Source organism: Phyllobates terribilis, unplaced genomic scaffold, assembly GCF_046119375.1.
Source record: "Phyllobates terribilis strain yellow unplaced genomic scaffold, ASM4611937v1 Scaffold_11__3_contigs__length_659146591, whole genome shotgun sequence".
NCBI lineage: Eukaryota > Metazoa > Chordata > Amphibia > Anura > Dendrobatidae > Phyllobates > Phyllobates terribilis.
In genome coordinates, this window is record NW_027362771.1 from 98,610,920 (window position 1) to 98,637,435 (window position 26,516).

Below are 26,516 nucleotides of genomic sequence, written 5' to 3' on the forward strand. Positions count from 1 at the left end.
CCCCAGACACCCCAGTCCGACCCTGATTACTGCAATATCACAATGCAGGGTATGGAAGCACATGGGCTTTGCTGACTTTAGAACCTGCGCCATCAAATGCAGCTCATATACAGCACACTATGAGGGATAGCATCCTGTCGTCATGAGGGATAGCCCCCCATCAGGAGGGATAGCACACCATGAGGATAGCCCCCCATTATGAGGGACAGCACACCATCATGAGGGATAGCACCCCATCATGAGGGATACAACACAGTAGGACCCCATATGTCCAGCTGTGAATTTGAACTATCATTTTCCCAGGCTGGTGATTTTCTGTGACCTTGACAACCGTCCTTCTGCGAGCTGCAGGATCATTTCTTCCAATGGTAAGACGATCATTAGTAAGTGGCGTCCCCTTTTTGTCGGACGCACTTGGTTTGGGCCGCCCCTCTGCGCGCCCCCGCCGCTGTTACGCGGGAGCAGGAAGCTTGTGGCGCGCGCCCTGGCTCTCGGTAAAGTGTAGTGTTTTCGGCGCCTTGTCAGTGCTGTCTGCTAACGTTACGTACTGATCAGTAATGTCCATCCGAAGGCCGGCGGCAGCAGTATAGTTATCTCCAGAGGTGAGTGCCATGGCAGAAATCCCCCTAGCAGTGCTACAGCTCACCCGCCCGGCCGTGGACATTATGAGCCGGAGCTCTTCAGGGCATGCTGGGACTTGTAGTGTAGTAAGAGCCCCAGAATGCCTCTTCCCTGCTATATGACCACGGTGTGCCCTCTGCTGCATACTTTCAGCAGTGTGGAATCCCCTCGTACTGAGGCCGTAGCTGTGGTCCGGAAGCATGTACCAAGTACTCGTCAGAGGGGGAGACGTGCGTCAACACAAGTGATGTCATGACACCATTGCCATAGTGCAGTACAGCAATGTCGTACCATCATTGGCTTTTACCAATCTTGGACCCCTCACAAAGATGGCACAAAAGAGCAAGCTAGCTGGTGCTGATGGTACATACAGGCAGGAGGAAAAACTAAGTACACCCTCCTTGATTTCTATGGTCTTACATATCAGACCATACAAAAAAATTGGGTCTTACAAGATCTTAATATTAAGTAAATGTAACCTCCGATAAAGAACACCCCGTGGCCAATTACATTTTGTCATTATTTCCAAAAAACTAGGTTGAAATGCTGAAGCAGTATGGGAAAAATTAAGTACACCCCATGAAGAAATACTTTGGAGAACCACCTGAAGTAGCAATAGCCTGACAATCTTTTCCTGTATGACTGTCACATGTTTCTGGAGGAGTTTTACCCCCACTCGTCTCTACGGCGCTCAGCCCTCTAGCGGCCTCTGGGGCGCGCAGCTCTCTTATGCTCCCACCAGAACAATTCAATTGGGTTGAGGTCTGGACTTTGACTGGGTCATTGTAATAACATGATTCTTTTCTTTTTACAGCCATTCTGATGCAGATTTGCCAGTGTACTTGGGATCTTCATTTGTTACATGATCCAGTTTTGACCAAGCTTTAAAGCGCACCTGTCAGCAGGATTGTGCTCAGTAAACCACATTACACTGATTAAAATGATACCTTTGTTGATGAAATCCATCCTGTGGTTCTTGTGTAATCTTTACTTTCAGTTTGGAGATAATGATATGCTTTGGGGCGGCCTGTGGGGGCGCTGTATCTGGTGCTCTGCTTACATATTCATCTGTATGCTCTTATGACAGCTCACTATGCCTTCACTGACCTGACTCCTATTTTACATAATGCATCTAGTAGTGCGGGGCTAGGTAAAATAGGAGGCAGGTCAGTGAAGGCATAGTGAGCTGTCATAAGAGCATACAGATGAATATGTAAGCAGAGCACCAGATAGAGCGCCGCCCCGGAGCACGGGCATATAATTATCTACAAACTGAAAGTAAATATTGCACAAGAACCACAGGACGGATTTCATCAACCAAGGTATAATGTTAGTGTAATGTCGCCCACCTGACAGTGTATGTAGTTTACTGAGCACAATCCTGCTGACAGGTGCGCTTTAACTTTTGGATAGGTGGCCTCGCATTTGACTCAATGACTACAAGGTGCCCAGGTCCTGTAGCTTCAAAACAAGTCCATATAATCAGCTCTCCACCATGTATGTGCTTGACAGTTGCTATAAGCTGCTTGAGCTGATATGTCCTGTTTGTTTTTGCCAAACATGGTACAGGGCATTATGGCAAAACATCTCTACTTTATTTTCATCTGTCCAAAGAAGATTGATCCCAGAAGTCTTTTGGTGTGATGCAACTTTGCAAACTTGAAGAAAGAAGAGGCTTACTCCTGGTATCCCTTCTAGACAAGCCATTCTTGTTCAGTCTTTTCTTGACTTACTGTCATGAGCTTTGAGCATTTAACATGCTGAGGCCTTTAGAGTCTGAGGTGTAGCTCTTGAGTTGCTATTTCTCTGACCATTGAACGCTCTGGTGAATTTGCAGGAACATTCATTCTAGTGAAGATTTCCAACTATCTTGAATGTTTTCCACTTGAGAATAATCATTCTCATTGTAGAATGATGGAGTCCAAATTATTTGGGAAATGGCCTTCTGAGCAACAGTTACTTCTCTGAGATCATTGCTGATGTCTTTCCTCCTTGGCATTGTGCTAACACACTCCTGAATGCTCCAGACCAGCAAACTGCCCATACTGTTGCTTTATAGGGGTGGTCACACTTGCTGACAATTAATCAAGGAACTTTAACCAGCAGCACATGGTTGCTATTTACCTTTTTATACCCTACATAAGCAGTAAGGGTTTGCTTAACTTTTCACACGCTGCTTCTGCAGTATGGGGAATAAATAACGAGAAGGCTTATTTGTCAACTGAGGTTGTATTTACCGAATTTGGAGATCTACTAAGGGCCGGATGTTTTTACTAATTATTATTGAAACCCTAGAATTTGAAGAGGATGTACTTACTTTTACAGCGTACAGTCATGAAAAAAATTATGATAGCTATGGGTCACATCTCTAACTTTTGCATAATGGGACCCACAATCCAAGACACAGAGGTGATTGCTCATGTGCTGCGCTCTCTATTCAGAAATTTGCAGGATATTTTATTGCTGCTTTTGGTAGTCCCCATCCACTGCAGTATTAGAGTGTACTCTCTCCCTGACAACACTCGGTATGTCTATCTGCATTTCCGGGTGACTGTCATACATGCCAATGGCTTTTCATATAAACATATTGGAGGGGTAGTTTACTAAGACTTCATATGCATAGAAGTCTAATGGAGTAGGAAGCACCATCTTTGCTAAAGGGAATCTGTCACCCCCTGTGAGATATCAGACCTCTACTGTGACGATACAGGTTATAGAAAAGTAAATCTATACATATCTGTATGGCCCATAGTAGAGGTCTGATTGCGGAGAAAAGCACTTTAACCAATTCTATTTTGTACAGGCTTGGTGTCCGGGGGATGCCAAGCAATCCCCGCCTGTGTACTTATTATTCCCCCAAATCCCCGCCTATGTGCTTAATTATCATATCCCCCCCCCCTCCCCTGCACGTCACAGGCCCTGTGACGTGCACTGTGCTCCCTGACTTCCGGGCTCTCACATAGAGCACGCTTTGCTTCATCCCGGCCCCATCTAATGTGCACTGTGCCGCAGGATTCTATTGCGCAGGCGCCGGGGAGTCACTGTCACTTCCAGGCGCCTGCGCAATAGATTCCTGCGGCGCAGTGCACAGGCAGAAGGAGTCGGGATAGAGCGCGCTTTGCTCTATGTAAGCAGCGCTTTGCTCATGCCTGGAAGTCAGGGAGCACAGTGCACGTCACAGGGCCTGTGACGTGCAGGGGAGGGGGGGGGATATGATAATTAAGCACATAGTCAGGGATTTGGGGGAATAATAAGTACATAGGACATCAAGCCTGTGCAAAATAGAATTGATTAAAGTGTTTTTCTCTGAAATCACACCTCTACTATGGGTCATACAGGTAAGTACAGATTTACTTTTCTATACCCTGTATGCCCTTAGTAAAGGTCTGATAACTCCAAAGTGGTGACAGATTCCCTTTAATGCGCTGTGTAAAATATTTGCATTGTAAATTGGCCAGCACTTTTGATTTGAAATGCAATGCTATGCAAGGTGTGAAACGTGTGGCTTAACTGCACCATGTTTTGCATCCTATGCAATTGTCTCATATGCACGTACGTACTCTTGAAGGGTCGCTACGGTGCCTCCGGCTGACAAGTGTTATGCATCTGTTCTAGAACAAGATGCATGCATGATACCTGTTGGCGCTGTAAAGTCTTGGACGATCAACAGGGATGCTCACCTTTTGGCCATCTCCCTCCTGTTAAAGGGATTGTCCTCTTTTAAGCAAGTGGACTTCAAGAACTCTAAAATACCAAAATGGTAGACAACACGAGCTGCTGAGCTCCGTGATTGGCAACAGCGGTGATGTGTGCTACGGCTGCAGGCAAAACCCTGAGACCTGAGCAGCAGCGGGAAGCCAGCGCTGGCCTCTGGGAAGGTGAATATGTGCTCTGTTTGTTATTTTAGATATTTTACAGCACTTTGAGTCCATTTTCCTGAATGTTGAAAATTCCTTTAAGCTCGGCTCATGTTTAGAAAAGTGGTGAGAGCAGTGTAAAATGCTCCTGTTTTCTGTTGGAAAAACGTTTCAAATTTTATCCCACTTTTCTTCCAGAAGAAAACAGGTGGAAGTGGCCTCATAAATTTCCACCAGTTTAATATCTTCCATTCATACTTTATCAAGTGTCATTCTTCAAGCTGCTTTGTACTGATGACTATAAAAACATATGTCAAAAGTCACTTGGAGTGTCATAACTGTCTTATGAAGTCTGCAGGATTTTGCCAGTGGATAAAACGATTCTTTTTTAACAACGTGTTTGTTACAGCTTTTGTTTGTTTTTTTGGCTTTTATAATGCATTGTATTCTTGATTTGCAGCCAGCTGTTATGTACACTTCTTTTCTGAACATATTCACAATATATAATTAATATTTTTACGGCTTGGGATTTATTTTCAATCTGATCTGAACTCTTTTCTTAAGGCTGCTTCTCCCACTGTGTAGGTTTTTTCACATTGTTTTTCTGTGCTGCTTTATAATTTACAGGTGTTGATGAGTATGCACCATCGCAGAAAGCCTCGATTCTCTGAAGGAACTTGCAGTCAATATGTGGAAGATAATGCGGAGTCTATTTTCGAAGCCCCTGTCGATATTGGTCCTGAAAATGGGACTAAGAATGAAGATGCGTCTATTGTGATCTCTGATAGTGATGATATGGTATGTATGGGTTCTAGCAGTAGAATAGATAATGGAGCATAGTTAATAAATAGTGCTATGTTAAAGTGGACTTAAAGGGTTGTTCTACCACTTTCATAATGATGATCAGTCATCAGTATCTGGTCGGTGGGACACCCAGCACTCCACAGCATAGCTGTCACAAGGCACTTCAACCCTTTAACCCCTTCCCGACATTTGCAGTATATATACGTCACAAAGGGTTGTGCTTGGGCGACCGCCGCCGGGTGTCAGCTGATTCTGACAGCTGACACCCGGGACTCAGTGCCAGGAGCGGTGCCCGCACCGCTCCCAGCACTTTAACCCGCTAAGTGCTGCCTTCGCAGCATTTAGCGTGCAGGCAGTGGGAAGAAAGCCCCCCTACCCTTGATTCGGAGACCCTGCAACATCATCGTGAGGCTCTATCATTGTCATGGTGACCCAATGTCATGACGACATCAGGGTCACCTGAGCTTTCAAAGTGACCCCGATGAAGTGATCTAGTGAGAAGAGTGAGAATTTCAACTGCCGTTGTAGTGACCAGTACGTTGTTCCTAGCTAATGCTTCTGGAGACACGCACCTGTAGATTAGGCAGGCACTCATCGCTACAGAAATGACAAACGTGGATGCTAACTGCGGTTTAGGCACACACTGGAGCTCAGAAGGGAGGGGGGTGCATTTGGATTTGGGAGTGCAGAATTTGCTGAATTTCTTTTGGGGATCAAGGAGCTATAGTGCTTTTCCAGAACCTTTGTGCTACCAGTAACATGGAAGCCCGTATAATTCCATTGATGGACCGGAGTGTGGACTTGCTTTTTTTTGTGGATTGAGTTGAAGCTTTTGTTGGGAACATTTTACATAACATTTGGGATCACATTTATCCCCTGCGCTTTACTCTGAGCACTTATATTGGGGTTTCCATCTAAATCTCCGAGTGATGTGATTCAGATGAAACCCCCCGAGAGATCCATTCAATATAATGAGGCAGCAGAGTTACTACGGACTCCGTCTGGCCTCCGTTCAGCAGTGTCCTTCTTTTCAGAAGTGCACAAAACTGTGGCCGACGGCACTTTTATGCAAGCCTAAAAAGATGCACACCGCCAGATCACAGGCCACCCAGTGTCCACAGTGCCTCCATCTTCCTCATTATAGGGAATGTTCCGCTTGGGGGTTCTGTATGAATCGCGTATTTCAGAGATTTACACAGAAATCCTGATGTAAGCGCCGAGCGCAGGATTACTGTGCGCCGAGCCTTACTGCGATCTTTGGGAGGCAGAATGATCAAATAGGCAGCAGGTGAAAAATGAGTTTTATTTATTTCTTACGCCGTTCCTCGTGCGGTATAAGTGATTAGACGACTTTAAACTTCAGGTCTGTGCAATTACAGCGATACCAGATTAACATCGGGTTATTATGTTTGGCAGCTGTCACACACTAAAAGGCGCTTTTTATTGCAAAAACTAGCACTCTGTCCCTCCCAAGTCTCACCATGTGGCTAAGCAGCCACATATGGGGTATTTCTACATTCAGCAGAAATTGTGGGACAAATTTTGGTGGCATTTTTACTCATTTCCAAGTGTAAAAATGTAAAATCTGGGGCTAAAACAAAATTTTGGTGGTAAAAATATAATTATTTTTTTCTTTACTGCCCAATGGTATAAAATTCTGTGATCCACCTGTGGTGTCAACATTCTCACTGCATCTTTAGATGAATTCATTGAGGTGTAGTTTGTAAAATGGGGTCTCTTATGGGGATTCTGTTGTTCTGGCACCTCAGGGGCTCTGCCAATGTGACATGGCACCCTCAAACCAGTCCAGCAAAATCTGAACTCCAATGTGGCGCATCTTCCCTTCTGAGCTTTGTACTGTGCCTCAAAAGTAGTTTTCGACCACATATGAGGTATCGGTGTACAAAGGAAAAATTGCACAACAAATTTTGGGGTCCATCTCTCCCTGCTATCCTTGTGAAAATGAAAAATTATGGCGCTAAAACAACATTTTTACAGATCCATGTTGTAAAATTTTGTGAAGCACCTGTGAGTTTAAAGTGCTCACCACACATCTAAATAAATTCCTTGAGGTGGACAAGTTTCCAAACAGGGGTCACTTGTGGGGTTTTTCCACTGTTTAGGCACAGCAGGGGCTCTCCAAACGTAATATGACACCTGCAAGACCATTTCATCAAAGTCTGCATTCCAAAACGTCACTCCTTCCTTTCTGAGCCCTGCCATACGCCCAAACAATAGTTTTCTCCCACATATGGGATATCTGCGTGCTCAAGAGAAATTGCACAACAAATTCTGGGGTCCATTTCTCTTTGAAAAAAAAATGGGGCTAAAAGATTTTTTTTGTGGGAAAGATGTGATTTTTTTTTTTTTTTGTTATTTTCACTGCTCAATGTTATAAACTTCTGTGAAGCACTTGGGGGTTCAAGGTGCCCACCACACATCTAGATAAGTTCCTTGAGGTGTCACTTGTGGGGAGTTTCTACTGTTTGGGCACATCAGAGGCTCTCCAAATGCGACATGGAGTCCGCTAATTATTCCAGTCAAATGGCGCTCTTTCCCTTCCGAGCCCTGCCATGCACCCAAACAGTAGTTTTCCCCCACATATGGGGTATCGGCTGACTCGGGAGAAATTGCACAACAAATTGTATGGTGCAATTTCTCCTGTTACCCTTATAAAAATAAAACAATTTGGGTCTAAAGTATTTTTTTTGTGAAAAAGGTTAACTGTTCATTGTTTTCTTCCACATTCCAAAAATTCCTGTGAAGCACCTGAAGGGTTAATAAACTTCTTGAATGTGGTTTTGAGCACATTGAGGGGTGAAGTTTTTAGAATGATGTCACTTTTGGGTATTTTCTGTCATAAAGGCCCCTCAAAGTGACTTCAAATGTGATGTGGTGCCTAAAAAAATGGTTTTGTAAATTTTATTGGAAAAAGTAGAAATTGCTGGTCATCTTTTAACCCTTATGACTTCCTAACAAAAAAAAAAAAAAATAGAATTAGTCTTACCGGTAATTCGGTTTCTAAGACCCTCCACGACAGCACCACCTGGAGGTTGCCTCCCCATCCTAATTAGGGACAGGAAACAAAGAGGTTAATTAGCCCCTCCCCTATACTATCCCCAATGTTTTCAAAGGACCACACAAAATGAATGCTTCAATAATATTTTATTAACACTAAGGAGTTTTTCTCATAAATCAAGAAAGGGCGGGAATTACTTGTGCTGTCATGGAGGGTCTTTGAAACCGAATTACCGGTAAGACTAATTCTATTTTCTCCAATCCCCTCCACGACAGCACCACCTGGAGCAATACCAAAGAGTGAATTTTAGGGAGGGACAACCGCCTGAAGGACTTTCCTTCCAAATGCTAGGTCTCTATTTGACATTACATCCTATCTATAATGTTTATCAAAGGTATGGACGGATGACCATGAGCCGCCCTGCAAATCTGCTCGACGGATGCGCTAGCCTTTTCAGCCCAGGAGACAGGCATAGCTCTGGTGGAATGAGCTTTCAAGGATTCTGGAGGAAGTAAATCTTGATTTTTGTATGCTTCACAAATCGCTTTTTTAATCCAATTTGCCAGCGTGTTTTTTGAGATTTTCTTCCCTTTGTTGGGGCCTCCATATTGCACAAATAGGCTCTGATCCTGTCACCAGGACTCAGTCTGACTAAAGTAGAAGATGATAGTCCTTCTAACATGCAGCGAGTGGAACTCCTCTTCCCTGCTATTTGATGGATTCTGACAAAAGGATGGAAGGATTATAGGCTGAGACATATGGAATTCAGATGAGACTTGGGAAGAAATGAAGGCTCCAACTGGAGGATGATTCTGTCTTCCAAAACCCGAAAGTAAGGCTCTCTGATGGAAAGTGCTTGAATTTCCCCCACTATCCTAGCTGTAGTCAGGGCTATCAACAATGCTGCTTTCCATGACAGCTTGTCTATTTGAGATTCAGATATTGGCTCGAAAGGTTGCATGGTAAGACCTTTAAGAACCGTATTGAGATCCCAAGGCGGAACATTTCTTGCTCTCTTCGGGTTCATTCGTGATGCAGCCGTCATGAATCTCCTAATCCATCTGATTTGGGCCAAGTCAGTATCAAAATAGAAGCTTAGGGCCGAGATCTGGACCTTTAAGAGTGCTTGGTCTTAATCCTTTAGACAGACCGTTTTGCAAAAAATCCAGAATCTTAGATATATTCGGCTGAAAGGGATCGAGTGTATGAGGGTCATACCACAGCTTGAAGGTCTTCCAGGTCTTTCCATAAATGGAGTTCATGACTTGCTTCCTGCTTTTCTGCAGTGTATGGATTACCTCCTCTGAAAAGCCTCTGGCTTTCAGGATGGTGGCTTCAGAAGCCAGGCTGCTAAGGAGAGATTCTGAGGGGTCCGATGGTAGATCGGACCCTGATGCAAAGGATTGTGTATCTGAGGAAGAATCAACGAATCTGCCACCTTCAAACTGTTCAATATTCCGAACCATGCCCTTTTGGGCCACATCGGAGCTATGAGGATTGTTTTTACCCTTTCGGCCCTGATTTTTTGTAAAGTCCTTGGTAACAACGGAATTGGGGGAAACGCATATGCGAGTCTAACATTCCAAGGATGAGCAAATGCGTCTATCCCCTCTGCAGGATCCTTGGGGTCCAGGGAGAAAAAAGTTTTTACTTTCGCGTTCTCGGGGTTTGCGAACAGATCCACTTTTGGATTTCCCCATATCTGTACAACCATGTGGAATATTTTCCAGTTCAGACTCCATTCCCCCGGATGAATGTCCCTTCTGCTTAATAAATCTGCCTGATAATTGTCGGAGCCCTTCAGGTGCAGAGCCGACAGAAGATGAAGCTCTGCCCAGCGAAAGATCCTTGCTGAGATTAACTGCAGGTTTCTGTTCCTTGTGCTTCCCTGATGTCTCAGGTGGGCTACCCTTGTCATATTGTCCGAGTATATTCTGACATGCGACCCCTGAAGTAGGGACTCGGCTGCCAGAAGGGTTTCTTCCACCGCTTTCAATTCTCTTAAGGTCGAGGACTGATCCGCAATTTCTTGCGACCAAATTCCCTGAAAGGCCACCTAGGAGACTACGGCTCCCCATCCCCTCTTGCTGGCGTCTGTCTTGACTGACGCAAACGGATGCTGAAACCATACTGTTCCCTTTTCCAGATTTCTCGGACAAAACCACCATCTTAAAGATACTTTCACCTGCTCTGGTAGATGAATCCTGCTGGTGAGGGAACATAGAGATCTGTCCCAGTGGGAAAGGATGAAGCTCTGGAGAACCCTTGTATGTGCTTGAGCCCAAGGTACTGCTTGAATAGAGGCAGTTATGGTCCCCAGGATGGACATGGCGAATCTTATTGAGACCTTGTTCTGGTTCATTAGTGCACGGACTTTTTACCTCAGCTGAATTTGCTTTTGCCTTGGCAAAAATGAGGCCTGCTGCTGGGAATCTGGAAGAATCCCCAAAAAGATCTTCTTGGTGGAGGGAAGTAGATCCGACTTGTCGCGATTTATCAGTCATCCCAATGATACCAGAGTATGAAGAGTCATCTTGAGGTGCTCCTTCAATATTGGGACTGAGGGAGCCATTAATAAAAAATCATCCAAATATGGAATGATACTCATATCCCATCTTACAAAGGCCACCACTTCCGCCATGAGCTTCGTGAACAAGCTGGGAGCCGACGAAATCCCGAAGGGAAGCACGTTGAACTGAAAATGATGTATTCTTTGATTTTGACTTACAGCAAATCTGAGGAACTTCCTGTAAGAAGGATGAATTGGCACATGATAGACCTGCAAGAGGCGTACTATTGTTGCCCTCACAAAATCTTCCCCAATCAGTGGAATTGTGGACTTTAAAGATTCCATCTTGAACCTTCTGTATTCTACATATTGGTTGAGAAGTTTCAGATTGAGAATTATCCTGTAGGCACCTGATGCCTTTTTTTAACAAGAATATTCGAGAATAGTGACCTTCTCCTCGTTCTCTGCCAGGAACTGTTGATATTATTCCTGCATTTTGTAAATCCTGAAAACCTGATATTAGGACTTTCTGCAATCTTGAGGAAGACAAGGTTATCTCTACTCTTCTTGGTGGGTAAGCAGCGAAGTCGATTTTGACTCCTGTTTCCACTATCTCCAGTATCTTTCTGTTTGTTGATATTAGCCGCCACTGTGGAAGGAAACTTGCAACCCTGCCTCCTACCTTCCTGGTGTCATTGTCTGTCTTGTCTTGAGTTTTGAAAAATATTCTTCCCTCTTCCACCTTTGGTGTAAGACCAGCGACCGGATTTTCCTTTCCCACTATAGTGAAACGATTGCTGTTGCTGAGATGGAAGAAATGGCCTCTTCCTAAAGTTTTTTGGAACTTTTGGCTCTGGTAAAGATTTTTTCTTGTCCGAAGCTTTTTCTAATAGGTCATCCAAGGCCGAGCCAAACATATATTCTCCTTTAAACGGGATGGAACAAAGCTTTGATTTTGACACATTATCTCCGCTCCACATCTTCAGCCGTAAAGCCCTTCTCGTGCAATTGGATAGTACTGCCGATCTTGCTGCAATTCTAACAGACTCTGCAGAGGCATCCGCTAAGAATCTTGTGGCTTTCTGCTGTAGGGGAAGAAATGCAAGAAGGTCCTCCCTAGGAGTACCTTTCCAGAGATGATCCTCTAATTGCTGTAACCAGAGGAGCATGGATCGTGCTACACAAGTCGAGGCGATATTTGTCCTCAGGGAAGCCGCAGATGTTTACCATGTCTTCCTCAACAGGCTGTCAATCTTCCTCTCCATTGGATCCTTTAGTTGGGAGGAATCTTCAAATGGAAGGGTCGCCTTTTTCGCCACCCTCGCAACTTGAACATCTACTTTTGGAATCTCTGACCATGCTTTAGTCATACTCTCTCATCTAGCGGGAATCTTTAATTTCTCCAGCAATATTTAACCTTTTATCCGGAAACTCCCATTCATCCATGATGAGACTACAGATATTGTTGTGCACCGGGAACACTAGCTTTTTCTTCGACTTCAAGCCCCCAAACATCTCATCCTGAATTGTACGGGTTTTCTTCTCTTCCTCCACCTGCATAGTGTCCCTCACTTGCAATAACAACTCTTCCATATTTTCTGATGAAAAATAGTACTTTTTGTCCTCTTCACTTCCCTGATCTGCACTCAGGTCACCTTCTTCAAGCTCTTCCATAGAAATATTCTCCTCTGAGTCTGAAGTATCCCTAACTGGATACTTCCTCTTTTTAGCCGGGGGAGGACCCTCAGCCCTCTCTTGCTGGAAGGACTGTGAGAAGGAAGCTAGTGAGGACTGTATTTCCTGCCTTATCATTCCCATAACTTCTTCCATAAGGGACGGCTGTTCCTCTTTCACAATATTCTCTGTACATCTCTGGCTCAGGGATTTCTTATGGCCTGAAGCAAGCTTTTTTCTACAAATGGCACATTTGCGTATTGTAGTACTTTCACCCTCTTTCGGTGCAGGATCCTTGTCTCCCTAAAATTAGAAGGGAAGATGTATTTAAACTTTTCGGATCCTGCTCAAGAGAGTGGGGAATAACCTATCCCAGGAGTACTTACTGGGGCTGGGTTCACGCAGGGCTCTGCAGATGCAGGCTTTGAGACAACACCTTCCATAGATACAGACATTTTCTGTCCTACCTTATCGGTGTCTTCTCATCTGGGCCTTTTATAGAAGGAACTGAGATCCAGCACCAACTCCCACCAATCAGGTGGAAGTTTTCCTCCATTTTAGGGAAAAACCGCTGTTTCAAATTTCCCGCCGCGGCCCCATGTGTTCCACTGTGGAACGCAAACCAGAAGTGACGTTGCCGGCCGAACACCGCATACTTCGGGTGTGTCCTGCATGAGCGCCGTACACTGCAATGGAGGACGGAGGACAATACAGGAGGCCCCCAGCCCACCACCCACTCAGATTTAGCCGAAGGCGCAGGAGAGTGGGGAGGTCCCACTCCGGAGGGAACGGGAGCTAACAGGGGAGGAAGGCCAGAGGTGCTCGATCCCTGCAGCCCGGCTCAGGTATGTTATTAGGGCACTGCTTGCCGGCCACAGCTACCCTAGGAACCTCTTTATCCCATAGGGACAGGAAAACACTGGGGATAGTATAGGGGAGAGGCTATTTAACCTCTTGTGTTTCCTGTCCCTAATTTGGATGGGGAGTCAACCTCCAGGTGGTGCTGTCGTGGAGGGGATTGGAGAAAAATTTGGTTCCAAAATTGTGCCGATGTAAAGTAGACATGCAGGAAATGTTATTTATTAACTATTTTATGTGACATAACTCTCTGATTTAAGGACATAAAAATTAAAAGTTTGAAAATTGTGAAAATTTCCAACATTTTTGCCAAATTTCAGATTTTTTTTTCACAAATAAACGCAAGTTATATCAAATAAATTTTACCACTATCGTGAAATACAATGTTACAAAATTACAATCTCAATCAGCGGGATCCGTTGAAGGGTTCCAGAGTTATTACCTCATAAAGTGACACTGGTCAAAACTGTAAATATTGGCCATGAAGGTGAAAAACAGGCTCGGGGGTGAAGGGGTTAAGGCCCTCATATATTTTGAATGAAAGTCAGCAATTTCGGCACTACTGGCTAATGTTTATAAGGATCTATGCACTCTCCACTGACATAGTGTAGGGGGCCACACCATAAGTATTGGGCAGTTGATCCTCACCCATTTGCATGTAATGCAATGGGGGAAATCCATAAAGATTGGCGTTTTGTCATAATAATAATCGTAGCTGATTAAACGTTTTTTCAGGTCAGAGTAGCTGATTTTGCTGGGGGGGAAACCAATACAAGCAAACATTTCCTCTCTAGCGACTGCTGCAGATAATTGTATTATCAGGTTAAGTCTAGAAGTGATGGACTATTTCCTGCCTTTCATAGCAAAGTCCAAGAATGCAGAATTTGCTGTAGGTTCACTGGCATCTCTCATCCTGCTACATTAGAAGGGTGAAATCCATGGTAAAAATTGGCAACAGACTGAGCATGCTGTGGTTTAGAAAATCTGCAGCATTTTTTCTTCGTTGACAGTGAATAGCTGGAAGCTGACAGAGCTGGAGCTAAACTCTGTGTCGTAATAGAATATCTTGATTACCTAACAGGACATATGGACACGAGCTGTGTTTTGAGAAAACTCTTTAAAATGGTCACTCCTTTCATCAAACTTTGCTTAACTTAATAGTGTATATATAGACTATAAGAAGCTTTGCAATATGTATTAATAGAGAAAAATGCTTCTTGCTTCACTTATCCATCCCTTTTTATCATCCTCTTCCTCTTAGTTTTCAAAACCTATTGCAAGCAGTGTTGACTGAGACAAAAATTCAACTCCTTGAGGCTTCAGATTACATGCTGCTTATAGATTTCTATGGAAAGGGGGAGGAGTAAGGAGTTGCAAAGTAAGAGAGTGGCAGAGATGCTGCTGCTTACTAGTAGGTGTTTTCTCACTCCAGTGCTAGACTCGCAGCTACCCTGCTCAGTACTGCTGTTTATTGTCTTCCATGCTACTTCTGCTTATGTGGGTGTGCTACAGAAAGATGGGGAAGCGGGGTCTCCTCTTTCTATGTGGACTGTTTATGGGACACTTGATTGCATCTACTGTCCACCCTCTCTGACAATTAGAGATAGAGCCTGCAGAGAGCAAGGCCGTGAACAAATGATGAATACAAGTCGCATAATGGCTAGAAATGGTGATAGTTCTCATTATTCTGAAAAGTCATGCAAAATGACAGGTTCTCTTTAAAGCACCACTCCAGCGTTTTTTATTTTTTTTTTATTTCAGAGCTGGAGGGGTGTCCCTAATGTAAGTTCCCTGACCCTAGTATTATACTTACCAGCCGCCGGCACCGCTCAGGTCCTGATCCGCCATCTTGTGACTGCAACGTCTGACTGACCGGAAGTCAGAGATAACAGTAACAAGCTCTCAATGTAAGTCTATGAGAGCCTGGTTCTGGCTCTCATAGACTTGCAGTAGGTACGGAAAGTATTCAGACCCCTTTAAATTTTTCACTCTTTGTTTCATTGCAGCCATTTGGTAAATTCTAAAAAGTTCATTTTTTTCTTATTAAAGTACACTCTGCACCCCATCTTGACTGAAAAAAAAACAGAAATGTAGAAATGTTTGCAAATTTATGAAAAAAGAAAAACAAATATCACATGGTCATATGTTACACGCAAGCCGCCTAAGTTCAGATAGGGGCGAGACCGGTTACATGAATTTGTTGGAATCCTGGGGAAACCGTTACTCAGGGCGACCATAGGCTGCAGCTTCTCTCAGGCACATGATAGATTCAGTTGACCAGACACATCTGACAAGGGTCCTCAATAAAGTTTGACAGTAAACTTTATTCTCCCAGCACGTCCAGTGCAATTCAAGTACTTGGGGGCAACAGGCTCCAGTAATAAGAATCTTCTCTTCAAGGCACAGTAACCATAATCTCTCTCTCATTAGGACAGTCCAGCACAAATCTATTGGCTTTAAAAGCAGCACATGTTCACACATTCCTATTCCATCTCTCTTGACCTCATTAATCAGTGTTCCCATCAACAATCCCCGGTCCACAGCATCCCTGACTTTTACCTTCAGTACAGTGAGGTACGAGGGGGGTTGAACAGCAAGAAAAGCCCAGTCCTCAGACATGGTGTTAGATTCCTGCACCTGCTCTGCAGCAGCTATCTCCTTACTCCACTACTTTCTGGTGTAGATACCACAAGCAACCGGGTGGCAGTTGCAGTGGGGTAGTGTCCCAGCACCCTGGTCAACCTGGTGAAGAGGTCTGCATCTTTCCAGCTTGCTCCACAACTGAGAACTCACATTACCCAGTCTCTCTGAGCAGGCCTGGCCCACTGCACCCTGTTAACCCCTCTGGTTGCTGGATGCTTCTGCAGTATGTGTGGTATCTACCCGTCACTCATAAGTATTCAGACCTTTTGCTCAGTATTGAGTAGAAGCACCCTTTTGAGCTAGTACAGCCATGAGTCGTCTTGGGAATGATGCAACAAGTTTTTCACACTTGGATTTGGGGATCCTCTGTCATTCTTCCTTGCAGATCCTCTCCAGTTCCGTCAGGTTGGATGGTCAACGTTGGTGGACAGCCATTTTCAGGTCTCTCCAGAGATGCTCAAATGGGTTTAGGTCAGGGCTCTGGCTGGGCCAGTCAAGAATGGTCACAGAGTTGTTCTGAAGCCACTCCTTTATTTTAGCTGTGTGCTTAGGGTCATTGTCTTGATGGAAGGTGAACCTTTGGCCAAGTCTGAGGTCCAGAGCACTCTGGAAGAGGTTTTCATCCAGGATATCTCTGTTCTTGGCCGCATTCACGTTTCCCTCAATTGCAACCAGTCGTCTTGTCCGTGCAGCTGAAAAACACCCCCATAGCATGATGCTGCCACCACCATGTTTCACTGTTGGGATTGTATTGGGCAGGTGATGAGCAGTGCCTGGTTTTCTCCACACATACCGCTTAGAATTATCACCAAAAAGTTCTACCTTCGTCTCATCAGACCAGGGAATCTTATTTCTCATAGTCGAGGAGCCCTTCATGTGTTTTTGAGCAAACTCTATGCGGGCTTTCATATGTCTTTCACTGAGGAGAGGCTTCCGTCGGGCCACTCTGCCATAAAGGCCCGACTGGTAGAGGGCTGCAGTGATAGTTGACTTTGTGGAACTTTCTCCCATCTCCCTACTGCGTCTCTGGAGCTCGGCCACAGTGATCTTGGGGTTGTTCTTTACCTCTCTCACCAAGGCTATTTTCCCACAATTGCTCAGTTTGGCTGGATGGCCAGGTCTAGGAAGACTTCTGGTGGTCCCAAACTTCTTCCATTTAAGGATTATGGAGGCCACTGTACTCTTAGGAACGTTGAGTAATGCAGAAATTATTTTGTAACCTTGGCCAGATCTGTGCCTTGCCACAATTTTGTCTCTGAGCTCCTTGGGCAGTTCCTTTGAGCTCATGATTCTCATTTGGTCTCACATGCACTGTGAGCTGTGCAGTCTTATATAGACAGGTGTGTGCCTTTCCAAATCAAGTCCTATCAGTGTAATTAAACACAGTTGGACTCCAATGAAGGAGTAGAACCATCTCAAGGAGGATCAGAAGGAAATGGACAGTATGTGACTTAAATATGAGTGTCTGAGCAAAGGGTCTGAATACTTATGACCATGTGATATTTCAGTTTTTCTTTTTTAATAAATTTGCAAAAATTTCTACATTTCTGTGTTTTTTTTTTTTTTTTTTCAATCAAGAATGGATGCAGAGTGTATTTTAATGAGAAAAAAATGAACTTTTTAGAATTTACCAAATGGCTGCAATGATACAAAGAGTGAAAAATTGAAAGGGGTCTGAATACTTTCCGTACCCACTGTACATAGAGATGTGACTTCCGGATCGCAAAGCAAACACTTGAGTGATCTGGCAAGTCACAAACTGCAGAAGACGACCGGAGCGGTGCTGATAACAGAAGAAGACTGCCGCTGGTAAGTATAGTACTAGAGTCAGGGAACTTATATTAGTGGCACCACTCCAGCTCTGCAATTAAAAAAACAAAAACTGCTGGAGTGGTGCTTTAAGAGACGTTCTGAGCCAAGTTGCATGTTAGCAGAAGGCTTTTGAGTTACCTTCTGTAGTCCAATAGGATTACTCATACCTGATTTCTGCTTCAAAGTAAAATGCACTAAGAAATATTCCAGCTAATTTGCAGCATTTGTATCTCTCATAGTTGAGCAGATGTTCATCTTAATACATTTGTATTATATGCTTACTATGTCATCTTTCATCTGACTTCTCCAGAAGGATTCATGTGCCTTCCAAAATTATCAATGAGAATGTTTAACGCCTATGTTTTTGCATTGAAAATGAAAGGTGTTAGACTACACTTTTAATATAAAAGAAAAGTTACAATAAATTGTCATTCTACCACATACCCATCTGTTAACAAGGAGGTTTAATGCTTAATTAACTTCATGGAAAGCTGACAATATGTGAAAAGACGTGAAATAATTTGATTATCATTTACTTGCAAGTGTAGCAGCATATACCTCTCATAGGGAAGATCTGCTTCTTTTTTTACGCTTTTTAGATTTGTTCCTAATAAAACAACACTATGGTTTTTATATCTATTATTTTGCATAAGTGTCTTTTTCTATGTTAAAGGGGTCGTCCAGGCATATAGTATTGGAGACTTATCATTGATGGCATATTATTAGCTTCGCCGGCAGCCAAATGTAAATACTGAACAGAGCTGACCAGCACAGCTCCATTTAATGTGTAGCCGCTGCTCCCAGGTACTGCAGATCAGCTCCTATTCATGTTAATAGGAGCTGATCTGCAGATGAGCAGCTAGCACATTTACACCGAAAAAGATATACTACTACTATATAATCTATTGTGGCTACGTAAAAGAAGACAAGCAACAAAGCTGCGCAACTTTCAATGTGAAAATATTGGCACACAATTAGATGAAATTGTTACGTGCTGCATCAATGGGACCTCATCTAAATAGGTCCTGTCTCTTAAACATTATACCATTACAACTACAGTTTTCACTTTCTTGATGTAGATGTACAAAATTACTAAGGTATTGTTGAAGTGGATGGGGCTCAAAGAAATCTGTCACCAGGTTTTTACTGAGAGCGTCATGATGTAGGGGCAGAGACAAGTGATGTGTCACTTACTGGACTGCTTGCTGCAGTTTTGATAAAATCCCTGTTTTCTCTGCTGCAGATCTATCAGTTCTCCAAATGCTGAGCTCTGTATAACCCCGCCCACACCACTGATGGGCAGCTTTCAGTCTATGGCAACTTTCTATGCACAGTGTACAATCAGTTGGGGGGGTTTGGGCTTCTACAGAGCTCATGAATATGGAGGACTACCTGGTAGCAGGTTTACTAGTCCACTAATGACAAAACCACTGTTTTTATCAGCAGGAGATTATCAAAACTACTGTAAGCAGTAGATCCAGTGATACAGTGCTGGAATGAGGGTCTTTGTCTCTTCATTATGCAGCTCTCGGATAAGGTGGCAAAAATCTAATAACAGATTCCCTTTCGGTATGTGGCCAAAATGGTTACCAGTACCCCAGATGTTGGAACATGAACACCGCATCTTCTGCCACTCTGAGAGGCTAACTGGACCTACCTACACTGATTTGCCTTTGGAGAATAACACCCCAGACCTTGAACCACTACACACAAGCCATATAGCTACAGCGGGTGACCTGATGAAGGGTATATAACCCAAAACGTTGTTATACAATGCTGCATCATCTTTTGTTATAACTTTGTTTTCTGTTATTCCTATATATTCACAAACAAATTAAAAATTGGACTTTTACCTTGTCGGGTGGGGGTGTCCTGTCATAGTCTGGTGCTGTCTGCTTTAATTGGACAGTAGCTGACAGTGCAGGGAACCACACCCAATTGTTAACACCCAAGTGTCAATTTATTCATAAGTTTCTTTGAGGAATGGCACAGCACATAGTTTGCAACAGAATCTATCAGCAGGTTTATGCTATGTAATCTGAGATCAGCAGGATGTAGGTGCAGAGAGCCTGATTCCAGGGATGTGTCACTTATTAGGCTTCTTGTTGTAGTTTTAATAAAATCAGTGTTTTATCAGCAGGAGATTATACTACAGGGCTAGGTGCCTTGTGCCTCTAGCTCTGTATAACCCTGTCTCCGTCACTGATTGTGCAGTGTACCCCGAAAGCTGACAATGACAGGAAGCTGCCAATCAGTAGTGTGGGCAGGGTTATACAGGGCTCTGCTAGATCTACAGCAGAGAAAACAGTGATTTGTATCAAAATGACAGTATACAGACCAGTACGGGAGACATCGCTGTTTCTGCCCCTACGTTATGCTGCTCTCAGATTACATAGCAAAAACAGGTAACAAATTCCCTTTAACAAAAAAGTTCTACAGTTTTATTATGGGGTAATAGAAGTATTTTCAAAAATAGCCATGTCCATAGATCTGAGCGCTCCTCTTGAGGCAGCACCCTGTGACGTTGGCTGACACCGATAACAAGCTATAGGTGATTAGAGCTCTGACAGTACCGGTCAATATCAGAAGGCTTTACTGCTGTTTCCTGACCTTACTACCTGGTATGAAGAAATAATTCTACAGTAGAGGCGATTTATAAATGTGTGAGCTTGACCATAGTTCTGTTCAGTCTGTAACAGGGTGGCTGGTCTGGGGGTTAGCTGATACGGAAGAAGTAGGATTTGTCCTGTTTTATCCTCCCATTCAGACTTTGGTCTCCACCTCCCAGCAATGATCTCTACTCCATCCACGTGTTGCTCCCTGTAGCAGCCCAGCCCTGTCTGCTTAGCCATGTGTATCGCTTTAAGCAGCCATTGCATTTCCATCGACACAGATGATTAAGAGCTGCAGAATCTGAAAGCTGTGCCGTTTATTGCGTGAATCCTGTAGGATTTGGGTTGATGTACGAGAGTAGGGAAACTGCTCAGCATAAGAAATATGCTAAAGGAGCACTTGGGAGCTTCTGGGGAGAAAGCGCATGTACTCCGCAAGCCCTGTTTGCATTTTAATGACTGCAAGAGCAATTATTAAATTTCTTATTCATTAAATGATAAACACAGGAAGGCAGCTGTGCCATTTAAGAAATGAGGAGAACGAACATTGCAGAGAAGCGTTCCTGAATTATAATATCACAGTGCCAGCTGGGTAAAGTAAGGCATTTGGCCTCAAGGTGGCACCATTGCCCCATGTTTATCATAAAATCTTTTTCCTTTTTTTTTCCTTCCAGTTTAAGATTGAAGTTTTCTTTTATTGCTTTTGAATCACCTAGGGATATTTCGGCAGAATTCACAATATTCTGGTTATGCTATATTAAATTTAATAAGGATAGTATAACACCCCCTTCCCCAAATCGGTGGCCTTGTGTTGCTTTATTTATGTAGTCTGGAGCAGTTGCTTCAACTCTAGGTGAGGACATAATTCAGTTTTTGGGAACAACCTGTGCAGATCTGACTTTCAACTAATTTAGGAGTATGGTTAGTGCTCCAAAAATGTGTCCAGTAGACATATCAAAAACGTCAGGTACAAATGAACACTTTCAGACACCTTTAACAAATTTAGGTTCTTGATCCAAGGCAGAGCAAAATTGAATGCGTTTTCTCATTTCAGTAAACTATTGTCCCCAGGTGAGTTCAATATAAAAAACAAAAAAACCTTACTTATCCTCCCAGTTCCAGCGCTGTGCCTCCGCCATTGCCCGGTGTTTGCTACTGTTCCCTGTGAGCTCAGTAATTGGCTGCAGCGATGTTGATGTGACTGGGGCAGCAGCTGGACCTGGGGAGGGTAAAGCATAGGATTTTCTTTTTTACATTGACTTACACCTGGGGGCTATAGATTACTGAAACCGGAAAATCTTTTTCATATTGTCATCTCAACTTTGCTTTGATTAGAAGGGATTGCAATGTGTCCTATTTGCAGAAGACTGTCATCTAGCACAGACTATCGGAGCAGAACTAAGAAACAAGGATTGATCTTGGATCAAGAACTTATAGGAGTTTTCCAGTATTTTATTTTTTAATTTCTCTGACTTGCCCACTGTAAAATAATAAAATAAGCTTTACTCACTCATTGCAGACCCAACTCTGCTTAGCTGCCACTGGTGTTTGTTGACAGGCTGTAACTGCAGCAACAGCGCACAATACCTCTGCAGCCAATCACTAGGTTAAAAAGCCTAATGCCAATTATATCTGCATGCCCACTGAGCCTAGTGATTGGTAGCAGCAGTCAAGTGTGCTGTAGTCAGGCTGCAGCCATAATATCACGACAACAAAGCCTTGGGTCCATGGCAGAGAGGCAGCGCTGGGCCTCTGGTGGGTGAATAAAGCAAATTTTATGAATTTTACAGTGAGCAAGCCAGAGAAAAACAAAACAAAAAATAAACTGACTATCCTTTAAAGGGAAGCTGTCACTAGATTAATTCTCCCCAAACTACAGGCAGCATGAATCTGTGCCTGCCTGGGGGATTGCAGCCAGGTATGTTTTTATTGGGAAAACATAGTTTGAAATGCCACCAGGAGTTATAAGGAGAGCCATGACTAGGCCGGCGTGGCCCCCGGCCGCAGGGCTGTGGAGTCGGAGCCCATTTTGGTGGAGTCGGTATAAAATGGACCAACTCCTAAAACATATAATAAATTGGGTACAGTAGTTCAATGCAGTTTGTGGGGAATATTTTTTCATAAGAATTTGGGAAAGTTATGAAATGTCCTATAAATGTCTGTCCTATTCCTGATCTAAGGGTCTAGACTTTTAGAGGAGATGAATCTGTGCTACAGTATATTTATCACTTAAACATGAGCCGTGTATGAGGGAGTCGGAGTCGTGGAAATTGAGGAATCGGAGGTTTGGCTTCTCCATGTCCTGCTCTAGGTGATTGACAGGTCCCTCCCATGTGTGTTTACTGTAAGAGACCTGTCAATCACCTGGCATGGGTTGGGGAGAAGCCAGTTGGGGGCCTCGTTGGAATAGTCCCATCTCTCCCTATAGTCCTGAGCCTCTTCTTCAAATTGCTTCAGGGTAAAACATCCCTGGCTGAAATTGTGCGGCCAGACACTGAGTAATGCTGCTCGTGGTTCAGACAGTGTGAATCTAGTGAGTAATCTAAAGAGGACTTAAAGTGGACAGTTTTTCCTCTTATTTTATTACCTCTGCTCCCTTGAGTAATCTTTGTTTTTTTAATCAGCTGTACAGTTACAGTGATATGGGTCGTTTTAGTTTGTGCTAATTATAATGGTCTTTTCCAAGTGGGCTTGGCTCTCATGATTCTATGGGGCGTGGCTTTTGGTTTTTATTACCCTATGAACAACAGCACCTTGGTAAAGACACTACAAATTAGCAGAAAATAAAAACTTCCATACTTCTGGAACAGTATGGTGGATTTAAAAAAATAAACCGAATACTCAGGGGAGCAACGGGAATGAAAAAAGAGCAAAAACTGAGCAAAAGTGTTCAGAAAGTTGTTAATGGATTTAATGTGCTGTGCAGATAGTTATTTCTGTACCTGTATTCTGACCACAAGTTCTGATCTGACCACCTTCTAAATCAGTGGTCCCCAACCTTTTTTGCACCAGGGACCGACTTGAAGCAAGATCATTTTTCCATGGCCCAGCAAGGAGGGGGTGGGGTGGGCGGGGCTTTGGTCATATGGGGGCGGGGTAATGGAGGGATTTGGAGTTTAGTGCATACTTACCATATAGTGTAGACCAGGTCCCCGCCAGGAGCTATGCCAGGAGCCCCACATAATGTGCTGTGCCAGGAGCCGCATCACTGAGGCCCCATCACGCCCTGCAGCAGGACAGGGCAGCTGTCCTGACAGCTGCTGTTCAGCTGCATTTACGTCATCCCAGGGGCGGACACAGACTGTAGTGGGCCCCTGTGCAAGAAATTTTTGGGGGCCCCCCCCGCCCTTCATAAGGCAACAAAGTTATGTAAACATAACCCCCCCATGTGCATCTCTCACCCCCCCATGTGCAGCTCACCCCCGTGCATCTCTCATCCCCCTCCGTGCATCTCTCATCCCCCTCCGTGCATCTCTCATCCCCCTCCGTGCATCTCTCATCCCCCTCCGTGCATCTCTCATCCCCCTCCGTGCATCTCTCATCCCCCTCCGTGCATCTCTCATCCCCCTCCGTGCATCTCTCATCCCCCTCCGTGCATCTCTCATCCACCCCCCGTGCATCTCTCATCCCCCTCCGTGCATCTCTCATCCACCCCCCGTGCATCTCTCATCCCCCTCTGTGCATCTCTCATCCCCCTCTGTGCATCTCTCATCCCCCTGTGCATCTCTCATCCCCCCCTGTGCATCTCTCATCCCCCTCTGTGCATCTCTCACCCCCCCGTGCATCTCTCACCCCCCCGTGCATCTCTCACCCCCCCGTGCATCTCTCACCCCCCCGTGCATTTCTCACCCCCCCGTGCATCTCTCACCCCCCCGTGCATCTCTCACCCCCCCGTGCATCTCTCACCCCCCCGTGCATCTCTCACCCCCCCGTGCATCTCTCACCCCCCCCGTGCATCTCTCACCCCCCCGTGCATCTCTCATCTCTCCCCTCCCTCCCATGTGCATCTCTCATCTCTACCCTCCCTCCCATGTGCATCTCTCATCTCTACCCTCCCCCCATGTGCATCTCTCATCTCTCCCCTCCCCCCATGTGGATCTCTCATCTCTCCCCTCCCCCATGTGCATCTCTCATCTCTCCCCTCCCCCCCCATGTGGATCTCTCATCTCTCCCCTCCCCCATGTGCATCTCTCATCTCTCCCCTCCCCCCCATGTGCATCTCCCATTCCCCCCACTCCTAGTTAATTGTATTTAAAAAAAAATAAAACTTGTTATACTTACCCCCATGCGATCCCTGCAGAATCCTGGCGCTCGTCCAAATCGCTGACACCAGGTTCTCCTGACTTCCGGCCATGTGACGGCACCGTCACATGACCGGAAGTCAGGGGAATCATGAAGGTGCTGCCGCAGCAGCGCAGCGCTAAGATGTCCCGGACCCGGCGCTTAGCATGCGGCCGGGGGCCCCATGAGGAGAGAGACGCACAAGAGGGGGGCTCCTACCGGCCGGGCCCCATACTGGAGTCAGGGCAGTCATGCCCTGATGGCGGCCCTGCTGGAGGCTGGAGGGGCCCCCTCTCCCCGCGGACCGGCTGAAAAACCCCAACGGCCCGGTCCTGGTCCGCGGACCGGCGGTTGGGGACCTCTGTTCTAAATGACCCAAAGTGAGAACATCAGGGTTGGATACGATGCTAGGCTAGCGGACAGTATTTCATTTGTATGATATTGGCTGTACCTTCTAAATCCAGCAAGCAGTGATTATAACATAGTGTATTTATGTAATCCTTACATAATGAGTTTATGTAAATAATTCACTACATACCTTTTATGGAGCGTTTTGTCCTAAATAATCATATTTCTCACCAAGAGCTTCAACAAATGTACTATACTTATGAAAGGTTTTAGAAAATCCTATTTGTGTCAGAAAAGTTTTGGTCAATTTAAAGCCTCACTCAAGCTTTTATATTTTAGCTCTGGAGTGGTGCCATTAAAGGGGTTCTCCACTATTAGGACAACCCCTTCTTGAACTAAATGTTTGGCCCCGATAAAATAAAATAAAAACCTATACTCTCCTGTGCCGGCGCCGTTCCAGCTGTGTCTGCACTCGCGGTTCTGGAGCTCTGGTGCGGTGTGGTCCCCGGCGCCCAATCAGTGCTGCCGTCACTGTCTGCGCCTGGATTGAACATGAAGAGGAAGTCTGAGTTGGGTGTCGGGCACCATGTGCCATAACACCGCACCAGAGCTTCGGGACCGTGAGTGCTGGAATGGTGCCACCATGGGAGGCGAGTATAGGTGTTTTTTTTTATTTTATCAGGACGAAACATTTAGTTCAAGAAGGGGTTTTCCTAGTAGTGGACAGCACTTTTTATCTAAGTTCCCTGACCCTTGTATTATACTTACCAACTGCTGTCTTCAACTTTTCATGCCGTCACTTTGGTCCTGATCTTCTATTTTGTGATCACAACTTGTGACTGACCGGACGTCAGAAGTAACGGTTACAAGCTCTCAATGCAAGTCTATGAGAGCCTTGTTCAGGCATCATTCTGGCCCTCATAGACTTACATTGAATAGTGACTTCCGGTTCACTTAGCGAACAGTGGAGCGATCCAGCGGGTTACAACCTGCAGAAGACATCTGAAGACAGCTGCTGGTAAATATAATACTGGGGACAGAGAACTTAGATTAGTGACACCACTCCAGCGGTAATATAGAAAGAAAACTCTGGAGTGGAGCTTTAAAGGGAATCTGTCACCACATTTGACCTATCTAAACGATTCCATCGTTATCACTTACTGGACTGCTTTGTTGTAATTTTGATAAATTCCCTGTTTTATCAGAAGGAAATGATCTCTTAAGGACTAGTAAACCTGCTGCCATGTTCATGAGCTTTGTATAATCATGCCCCTCACCACTGATTGGCATCTTTCTGTGTACACAGTGCATAGGCAGAAAGCTGCCAATCAGTGGTGTGGATGGAGAACAGAGAACTGGTAGATCTGCAGCAGATAAATAAGAGAACTGAAGTAAACAGCTCAATAAGTGGCACCTCGCTGAAATCAGAGTCTCTGCCCCTACATCGTGTTTCTCTCAGATGGGGTAGTAAAAACCTG

General features: G+C 44.7%; 1 protein-coding gene across 2 annotated transcripts in view; it reads left to right on the plus strand.

Moving 5' to 3' along the window:
* Nucleotides 1-400: 400 nt before the first annotated feature.
* The window catches only part of UIMC1 (ubiquitin interaction motif containing 1), a 114,448-nt gene continuing 88,332 nt past the window's right edge, over nucleotides 401-26,516 (plus strand). For both annotated transcript variants that reach the window (XM_073651364.1, XM_073651365.1), the window contains exons 1-2: nucleotides 401-602; nucleotides 5,106-5,276. In XM_073651364.1, coding sequence (XP_073507465.1) covers nucleotides 5,112-5,276 — 165 coding nt within the window. In that variant the 5' untranslated portion in view covers nucleotides 401-602; nucleotides 5,106-5,111. The remainder of the gene's footprint in view (nucleotides 603-5,105; nucleotides 5,277-26,516) is intronic.